Source organism: Pteropus vampyrus, unplaced genomic scaffold (genome assembly GCF_000151845.1).
Source record: "Pteropus vampyrus isolate Shadow unplaced genomic scaffold, Pvam_2.0 Scaffold15, whole genome shotgun sequence".
NCBI lineage: Eukaryota > Metazoa > Chordata > Mammalia > Chiroptera > Pteropodidae > Pteropus > Pteropus vampyrus.
Window position 1 is genome coordinate 5,451,427 of NW_011888796.1, and position 10,564 is coordinate 5,461,990.

At 35.8% G+C, this 10,564-nt stretch overlaps 1 protein-coding gene across 3 annotated transcripts in view; it reads left to right on the plus strand.

The window, feature by feature from the left end:
* KCNH5 (potassium voltage-gated channel subfamily H member 5) overlaps positions 1-10,564 on the plus strand; it is a 275,201-nt gene that overhangs the window by 195,789 nt on the left and 68,848 nt on the right. For all 3 annotated transcript variants that reach the window (XM_011384653.2, XM_023527121.1, XM_011384646.2), the window contains one exon: positions 4,309-4,561. In XM_011384653.2, the coding sequence (XP_011382955.1) occupies positions 4,309-4,561 (253 nt within the window). The remainder of the gene's footprint in view (positions 1-4,308; positions 4,562-10,564) is intronic.

The window sequence follows — 10,564 nt, forward strand, 5'->3', positions numbered from 1 at the left end:
TTGACAAAAGCCCAATACATTTATTGGAGTAGAAATTAAAGCATTTAGAAATGGAAACAAATTTGCAAAAAAATCTAGGCTGTTCTGTGGTGGTGGTGGTGGTGACAGTAGTAATTTCCTAATAAACAAACTATATTTCGATTAATTGGACCTTAAATGATTTTCAGAAATCAACATTTATATTTTTGAAAGTTTTAGAAAGTGCCAGATATTATATTTTATTCCTGGTTGAATTTCATTGAAGAGCATGGCTTAAAGCCCAGAGCTCAAGAGTGTTGGGTTTTGCTAGTAATTTATTGAGAGGCCTTGAGTAAATCACATAACCTTTATGCTATATATTTGTATTATCTGTAAAATGAGGCATTGGACTAGGAACAGTGATTTTTTAAGCTGTTCCTGACTGGAAGCTCAAGGTGGGCAGATCCTATGAGAGTTTTTGCTCTTGTATCTGGAGGGCCAGTGTAGTAGCAAGCATGTAACTAGTGCAAAACCAGCACTCAGTGGCTACAAGTTAAATGAATGACTGAATATGCCCTTGTGGAGCCCTGCCTGGGAGTCTGCCTTCCCATCAGAGCTTTACCCAGCATAATTCTGCCTGTGTCAGGATTATATATTGGGTATAAGGTAATATTTCATTAAAAAAACTAAAGAATGATTTTACTGCTGAAATGTTACTATTGTATGCTATTATTTTTTAAAAAAATACAGATCATATCTCTTACTTTTATTTTCCTCTTCTATAAATACCAAACTCTGTGAAAGAGCTGTGTATAAATTGAATTTTTGGCAGACAGACGGATGGTCTGTGTATTCATTGATGGATGAATCGGAGGTGACTAGGCAAAGAAGGGCTGATGGGATATGCCTATCAAAAGGAACAGCTTATACAAAGGCAGATCATGAGACAGTATGGCAAGTTTAGAGGAGAGAAATAGTGTGTGACTGAATGCAGGGTTGCAGGAAGATAGTAAGGGATGTGGCTGGAGGTAGCTCCCGTCATAAAGAGCCTTGTATACTTGGTTAGGACTTTGGCTTTACCTGGGGAAGCAAGCCATTGGAAATTTTAAGAAAATGAGATAACCTGATCATATTCGTGTCAATCCCCATCACTTTCATATTCTCCAGTTGCACTATTGAGTTTAGATCTTTGGAGTCTGAGGGATATCTGTTAAGATACATCTTCACCTAGGATTTAATGGAACTATTATCATAAATAATTTCAAAAAAGTTTTCTCTTCCAAACCATGGTATTCTTTGTCTTTTCAAGTTAGTTTCAGAATTCTAAAAATGATTCCTTATATATAACCATTGCTCTTCCAAAGAGAAAACTTACTGTCTCAATTAAGAATCTACTTAAATTTATAAATATCCCGACATGAAGTGGGGATAAAGAATCAACTCTGGAGACAAATAAAAGTCTCTTTGATCCAAAATATTTTATACTGAAGTATAATTTCATTTGTTTACAACTCTGAGACTCATTAGGGAACCGACCCACAAGAGATTAAATATGACATCCAAGGCAGGGTACATTGAAATTGAGACTAAAGGACCAGCTACTAGAGTCATCTTGAAGGATAATTTTATCACTTGAAACTAAATTTTGTCTGCCTAAGATACCTACTAGTGCCTTCATTTCCAGAAAAAATAATATTCATATTTCAATAACAGATACACCATGCAAGCGTGTGCACGATTTAGGGATGGAGACACAGCTGGGTGTGATTTTGGTTTATTTTAACACTAAGTTTTAACTTGTCACTTTATGACTTCTGGACTTTAGTATATACAATCAAAATAATAAATGAGTTAGTGTCATAAGCGAAGTGAAACAAGAAAGGAAAAATACACTTAAAATAATAAAAATCTTTTGATATGCCGCTAAACAGAATATTGCTGACATTGGAAGATTTCATTCAGTAGCATGAATCCTGAAAGAAATAATTAAAAGGGCATAAAGTGCCTATTACCAAAATGAATCTAAAACAATGAAAATCCTGTAAGGTAAATGGAATAGAAATAGAATGATCCATTTTCTCATTAAGCTCCTCAGTATAATGTTAATGTGTGTGTATTTTCAAATTATTTTTACTTTTTTGCTTTCTGGCACTAATTTTATTTTCAACTTGAGAAAAATAACATTAGCTAGTGCTTGAAATATCTTCAGTTTCATACTGAAATATTTTCTTAATTTGCCTAGAATCTCATCAAAGAGCCAAGATGTAGAATTCAGACAGCGGTGGAAAATGAAAAATAGCGAATTACTTTGGTAGCAAGCTAAAGCAACAATACATTTTGTAAGACTACTTATGTTCAATAAGAATAATAAAAGCTAGCATTTCTTCAGCCCTTGCCATGTGCAAGGCTAAACCGGGCTAAAGTCAAGTCCTTTTGTTTAATTCCTGTGATGAGCTTATGAAGAAGCACTATCATCCCATTTCAAGATGAGGTTTAGAGAGGTTAAATAATTTAGTTTACAGAGATAGTGATAGATTTTGTATACATTAGGTTACAGAGGTAGTGATAGATTTACACCCAGACCTGTGTCCTCTTGAGCCTAATCTTTTATGCTACGTCTAAGTCATAAGCAATGCCTTTTAGGCATCACGTGCTCCCATGTCACCCTGGCCATCCCCTGTCATAACATTTTCCTCATTTTATTATAATTCTCTCTTTATACACCTGCCTCCCCCTACTTCATGGTTAGCTCCTCCAAGGCAAAGGCAGTTGTCTTATTTATCCTTCTAGTACCTGAGGCTTAATGCAGTGGCATGTCCTATAGTAGAAACTCAGTAAGTGCCTGTTGAATGACTAATGTTGTCAGAAGTCACTAAAAGTTAATATATTAAAGAAAACATTACATTATTATGGAAAACAACTGAAGTGGGGGAAAAGTGCCAATTACTTCTAATGGTTGGTTAGATATCCCTTCCCTCAAAGATGAGATTTTTCAGAAAGTGGGTGAGTTGATTGATACTGCCTAAAGGAGTACAAAGGAGTATGAAAAAAAAAAAAAACCCCACAGAGATGCTTAAGTATGTGAAATAATATCTACAGTATCAGGAATGGTTAAGGGAAGGAATACTGAAAGCATAATTTAATTAATGATCTTTACATTAATGATGGGCTTCTACACAGAGAAGAAACCAACTTTTCATTGATTGTGAGCCCCAAATAAAAGGAAAAATCGCAATATTTTAAGCATTAGGTAATTTTTTAAAGGTTAAAATGCAATTAGTACAGGAAAGAAAACTATTTTATATTAAAACAGTATTCAATGTAATTTAATGGGGCAGAAATCAACTTGGACTTCAGCTTGAGGGATTGAAAGCTTATCAAAGAGAAACATTTCTGATGATAAAGAATGTAATATAAGTTTACCAAGTGGGTTGGGGGAAGATTCTAAGGCAGTTCGCACATGCATCTTTAAAGTGGGTGGTGCTAACTTCTGTAATCACATCTTGCTCAATGATGCTCTGATTAGATGTGATGATAATGTCCATTTTAATCTGGGTCTTTAATTGCCCTGTCTGAAAACTAGAGGCAATAAAAGCTCTCTAGCCTAGCTCTTCTAAAGGATGCCTTGAGCTTGAATTCAGCTGTTGCCCTCAGCAATCTTTAGGAGTCAAAGACCAGAATGAGCAAGGGCTGCCAGCAAAATGATGTGCCCACTTTGCCTGCATTTACATTTGCAGTTGCCTAAGCCCTCAGAAGACTGGTGAATACCCTTTTCACTCCATAGACATGAATTCGTTTGTAAAAAAAAAAAAAAAAATCAGAGTGGAAAACACAAATCAAGAGTGGAGTTATGTCACTCCGTGACAGCATGTGAAGTTACAATGGTGCTTTTGTTAATTTTGTTTTCTTATGACTGGTTTCTACAAATTTACCTCCAATGTGGAGTAAAGTACATTATTGTGAATTTTAATTTAGTTACAAAAATATTCTAAAATAGAGACTAAACTAAAATGAATGTTAATGCCCTATTTTAGTTGGCTCTTTGAAGAAACTGTTTATCTTCTGAAATTTTTTTCTGACCACCTTAAGATTATGTTCTTCTGTGGAGAGATTTATACCTCTCTCATAGCTTTACCGCATGGTGCTGTATTGTAATATCTCATATGCTCATCAGCCAATCGCGGTGGATTATTCAGGCCTTGAGGGCAGAGCTGTGTCTTTTAACTTTTCCTTCCCTGTATCTAGTACAGTGTGTTGCTGACTTTGTCAGTAAATATTTGTTGGGTGCCTTTTTTCTGAAATAGCACCTTTCTCTTTTATTCTCACTTATTCATCTCTTACTTCCTTCAGGTCCTCTCCATCTGCCCCAAGGACATGAGAGCTGATATCTGTGTTCATCTAAACCGAAAGGTTTTTAATGAACATCCTGCTTTTCGATTGGCCAGTGATGGATGTCTGCGCGCCTTGGCAGTAGAGTTCCAAACTATTCACTGTGCACCTGGGGACCTCATTTACCATGCTGGAGAAAGTGTGGATGCCCTCTGCTTTGTGGTATCAGGATCCTTGGAAGTCATCCAGGATGATGAGGTGGTGGCTATTTTAGGTACTGTGAACTTTCCTAATGTAGTAGCAAATGCGTAACAGTTTTAGAGATTTTGCTTCCCAGGTTTCTTAAGAGAAATTTCCTTTGCTTGGTGACTTTGGAAATTGGGTTACTAATGAGATGATGAATCTTTGAAAACTAGTAATGCTGTTTCAGTGAGGAACATTAGTATTGGTCACAGCTAAATGGGCTGCAGGAAGGTTTGACTTAACTTTCTTTGGCAACAATAGGATAGTACCTTTCAGACTAGAGTTGATCGTAGCCTAAGGTGGCTGTACCTCCATGTTGGTAAGTGTGCAAATGGCTTGTGGAATGATTGTCAAGTTAGTAATCTAGAATATTAGTCTCAGAACCTGTCTAATTCTACACTTTCCTTTAGAGATGAGCAAAGTGAGGCCCAGAAAAGTTTAGTGACTTGCTCAGCTAGTTAGTAAATGAGTTAGGGCTTGAATACAGATGATCTTACTCTAAATCTTTTTGCCTCATCACAGTGGACCTAAGTAGTGAGCTGAAAGTGATGAAGAGATACATGAATTTGACCCATTATATTGGAGTAATCACAGTGCAAGTCAATTTAGGCTTATCAAACTGGATCTATTCATTCACAAACCAGGAAAATTATTTGAGCAATAATAAATTCATTCTAAAATTCAGAGACCTGGTAGATAGCTGTACTAACAAAAAAATGCAGTGACAGTGCAAGTAAATGACAAAAATTTTTTTAAATTACATATTTGGGAACAGTGCAATATATTGGTGAAAAATGCTAAATGATACTTTAGGCTTTTTCTGCTCAAATATGTTTGCTGCAGGTTCATGAAGTCCATGTAGGTATAAGAGGAAGCAATAATGAGGTCAGAGAATCATCCCTGGTTTTTAACTCAAGTAAAATAAGTTAGAGTTGCAGGATGTCAACTCCATTTTGATCACATTTTTCATGGCTTGTGTCCCATGAAAAATGAGCTCAATTTTAAACTATTGGATTTTTTAGCTACCAAGGTCAACCTACCGTAGCTTGAATGCCTCTTATTCTTATAAGTACAAGATTGACTCATGTAGTTGAGAAGCTGCAAAAGCAAAATCCAGCACAAAAATGAAGAACCGATTTCAAAAAGCCATGATAATCTGAAAAAGACAGAATTGAGAACTGAGAAACAATAACTTTTCATAGGAAAACAGGTTCTGTGAAATTTTTAAGAGAGAAAATGGTTCAGGGTTGTAAATGACTGAGCACTATTATTGTTTGTAAACCTTTTCTTAACTATTTAGAAGTAATGTTACAGTTATGGTTAAATTTCTTTTAGTAGCTATTTTTATTTTTGACATTTTTGCAAGAAAAATTCATACAGCATTTTAGAGTCAGCACTGTGAGTGTGTTTAATGCGACTTAGTGTTTATTCAGCTTGGTTTCCTGAAGTACAAAGGAGTTATATATAATCCTTCAATAAAGTGTACATTTTGTCAGACCAATCCTTTGTGGTAAAATGAAGCATGTACACACTATAACCATTCTTTTTTGCTTAAAGAAGAGAATAAAACACAAGCCCCAAACAGGTGTATTTTCTTTTCCCGCATGTCCATGTCAGTGGTGAGTGGGAAAACATATCAAATATAGTAAAGTGAGTACCATTGCGATAAATTAGCTCAGCTGTGTCCTCACTGTCATTTGCTTGGCCCCATTTTCTTCATCATAGCTTTACCTTGGTGACTTCTTTTTTGCAAAGAAGACTAGAGAAAGCCCGGAGTGCAGTGCCTCTGGGCTGGGTCTGCTAAGCTGCAATCATTTGCTCAGTGAGACAGACAAAATGCATTTTCTTTTCCTTTTATAATAAAACGGTAGCCGTTTTTGCCCAGTGACACAGTAAAAATGAACACAGGGCCTCTGGGTACTGGACCAGTCTTATCATTTATCTGTCACATTTGATTTCTTTTCTTATGCTTTTTGTTTACCCTTCTCAAAAATTTAGAGACTCTTCATCTCTGAGCTTAACGAGTCAAATTATATGTATACCTCTCTGACAACATTTTGTTTCTTTTTTCCACGGGCCTCTAACAAAGATTAGTTCCATCAAAAGGCAATCAGAGGTTTTCGATTTTTTTTTTTTTTTAATGTTTTAACCTGGAAGTGATCTCCTAAGGCAGAAGTAAGTGGGTGAAGCAGTGCTGGCAGAGGCTGCAAGTGGGCCCAGCGAAGACACTGTCCTCTACCAGTCTGTGATTTGGATCAGCAATGACGAGACAGATACAGAGACAAACTTCTGTAACTGTCCTGGTGTTGTGGCTTCCGCCAATCTGGATTTATAGGAGAGGCAGTCTGAGGAGATTGTATAATAGCAGTGTGGACTCCTGGTAACTCTTTGCAGGAGAGAGAGGGTGATGCTGCAAGCAAGAGCTGACTGTACTACATGCCTCAAAGAGTGCATCTGCTGTGGTCCAGCCCCATCATTGTGTTCATACTTTTGTAGATTTCACCTCCCAGTCAGCTGAAGCTGAGTGTCTGCAGCCACCTGTGCTTTGCCCGAGGGGCCTAGAACCACCCAGAAGGGCCTTCCCTAACTGAGCCAGTGCCTTTACTTGCCGATCACCACACTGGCTCCATTTTGTGACTTCTCACTGTGATTTCCATTGGAAATACTGTTTTCAGACTTTTCTAAATTAAAAACACTTAATGCTCTAAAATGGGGAAGGGGTTTCTTTAATGCTCGATTGCTTAATGTTTTAAGAAAAGGAGAGAAAATAGTTACTCTTGACATTTTGATGACTTTTCATTCATTTCCTGCTCTTTCTATTTTTCTTCCCCTCATTTTTAGTCGCTTACTTTTGAAATAATTACAAACTTAATGAAAACTTATAAAATTATCAGGATGTGAAGTTTGACATATATCTTTAAGTTTTCTACCTTATTAAGTAATTTTAATAGATCTTCTATGTCATTAGTTATTTTTTTCTCTTCCTGATCTATCCTTGGACTGAGAGTGGTGTGTTGAAGTATTTTATTGTTAATGTATTTTATTTATCTCTTCTTGCATCTTCTGTAGTTTGTGCTTTATAGTGGTTGTTGCTGTGTTATTTGATATACAGATATTCGTCACTGTTATATCTTCATTGTAAATTGTGGTTTTGAGCATTGAAATGTGTCTTTTTTCATCATGTCTAATGATGTTTTTTATCCCTTATAAGGGTTAAACAGAAACAGTATCCCTCACATCTGAGTACAGCTCAGAAAAATGAGAATTTATTTAAATCGGTTTGATAGTTGAAATAAGCAGATCTTGCTCACTCTTAACACTGATTCATTTGCCAGTTGAAAGGTAGAGGAAGGTCATTTTAAAATTAATTAAAATCTCTGAATCCAAAAACAGGTGCAGTTTCATTCTTTTGGATCCTTGTCTCTAAAGAGTCTCTGGGTAGGTACATAATTCTTTAGTATGTCAAAAGTGCTAAGGTATTTAATGAATAAGTTCTGAAGCATAACTAATTAATAGAAAGATAAAAAATGTAGTCAACAAATACCTTCTATTTTAAAACTGAAGGATGGCTTCAAAATGTTTTTCTAAATAGGGCATATGAAGATAATTGCAGTTCATGTCTTTTTTCAACTTGAAGTTCTTTTAGTTCTTACACCTCCACTTCTTTTTTGACCTTCCCACTTTTTATGAGACACAAAGAGTTCTAAATTAAGTTCATGACACATACATAATATTTCATATTCTTTAATATCTCTTTGCTTTTTAGTTCCTACCCTATAATTACTTAATGTGAACAGATTTATTGGTATAGCTAAAATAGCCAGGTTACTTCTAAGAGCTCAGCAAAGTATATTGCATCTTTCAGAGACTAAAAAACATATTTCTTCACTACCAATAGACTCAGATCCTAAGATATTTTTGTTGAATTCATAGTCTATCTTTGCTGTGTTTACTGATTATTGGAATCATATGATTGAGTTATTAATCTAAGACTATCTGTATCTAAGTATTTTATTGTAACTTCTAATTCCCAAGAGAACTATGCTTGTTTATGTAGAGTTTGGATGGAGGGGTTAGATATTATTATGGGTTAGGGTAATGGGGCATAAGTGAGGAAGGGAAAGACAGAATTAAATAAACTTAATAATGTAAAAAAGGTAAGTTCTAGTACCTAGGTTAAGATTCTATTTTAATTAGAACCAGTCCATCTTTTATAAATATTTGTGCCTTATCAAATAAAACATAAATTGTGGTTCTCAAAATTCAAAATCCGCTGCTTATTTTTATTCCAAAAAGAAAAAAATCTGAGATGCTGAATGAATAATATTTTGCTATTTTCAGAATCTGTGAAATGTGACTTTTATAATGTGCATAAAATTTCTTCCTGTCTGCTTGCTATTAGAAGTCAAGTGCTTCACACTTTAAATCCTTAAAAGGGCTTTTCCCAAGCCTCAGAAAATTATTTTCTTTTGCATTCCCATTTCTGTGTATCGAGATGTTGAACTATGAGTCAGATAGGTTTCTTCTATATTTTATGATGTTGAAGAGTTAATTTAGTCATGGCTAAACTTTTAGTCAAACTAGTATTTGCTTAAAAATTTGTATGTTTGTCTTGTTTTAAACTTTCCAATTCCAAGTCATGATTATAACATCATTTATCTATGGTTCAAATTATACACTTTAGAGTTCTTCAGCCTTTAGATTTTTGGATAAAGTATTAGTCTTTAAAGTCTGATAGTTTAAACTCATCTTCAAACTCTCTCCCTACTATCTTCCAAAAGTAAGTCTTGAGGATTCTACATACTGGGTATCTCTTTATCTTGTCCTTAACAGCCCTTCCCATGACGACTGCTCTTTTGGTCCTGGGATGTGGCTGCCATCCGAAAGGCCTTCCTGCTTGTAATCTGTCATAAGCTTCAATCTCCAATTCTATGTTATGCTGCCACTACACTAATCTTTCTAAAATACAAATTATCACATCAGCCTCTTTGGTTGGATCAGTCTTTTAGCACCGTGGAGATAAAATGTAACTTCTAGCCTGGCCTGGGAGGCCATTTAAGCTTGGCCATTTAAGCTCCCCTCCTTTCCAGCCTGATTTGTGCCATTCCTACTCCTCCTCAGTTTTCACCATACTGAATTGCAGGAAGTTTCCTGAGTACCACCAGTTCTCTCTTACTGGTAATCTTTTGTGTGTACAGCTTCCTTGTTTAAACACCTTTTGTCCTCTTTTTAGTTAATCTGTCTCTTGCTTCCTCAACTTCTTTTTTTCTTTCCCTTATTGCCGTAGTGTAGATTAGGCGCTGTGTTCTGGGCTCGCACTGCATGCCCACACAGAGTTGTTAGTCCCTCCACTTTTATTTTTTACCTGTTTATCTTCCTACTGCATTGTGAATGCTTAAAATGTCTCGCTCATTTTTGTCTCTTTGTCATCTGCGATAGGGTCCCTTAAATATGTTCTCAGTAAAGGTTCAAGGAGCCAAATTTGCTAGCACTTTATTTTGCCATTAGGCTATTTTCATAATTGTTTTAGTTCTGCATACCCATGAAACATATGTTGTGTTTTGTTGCCATTTCCTTTGTGTTTTATTTTGAGATACTACCTTCTGTTTTTCTTTTGTCTAGGTGCTTATAGTAAAATGCATTTTCCTAAGACTCTAGCTTTAGCATAGATCTATTATGGACTGAGAAAACATTTTCCTGCTGTTAATTGGGTACTTTTAACAAGAAAAATAAAAAGGGCTAAATGTTAAATATCTCAAGCCACTCAGAACTCTTTAATAAATCACTCCTTCCTTGTTCTCCATTGTTACCTAATTCAAGGGGTTTGTTTTGCCTGCTTGCATCAAAGCCAAAGGAGATATGGACAGGAGTTTGCAGCAAAAAAAAAAAAAAAAAAAAAAAAGGAAATTGCACCAAGCTGGGAGATACAGGTAAGCTAGCGCTCACAGACCTGGCTGGCTCCCTATGGCCTCTAGAGGATAGATTATATAGGGGGAAACTTAGTCATGGTAGCTAAGGGAGTTAGGGTCATGGG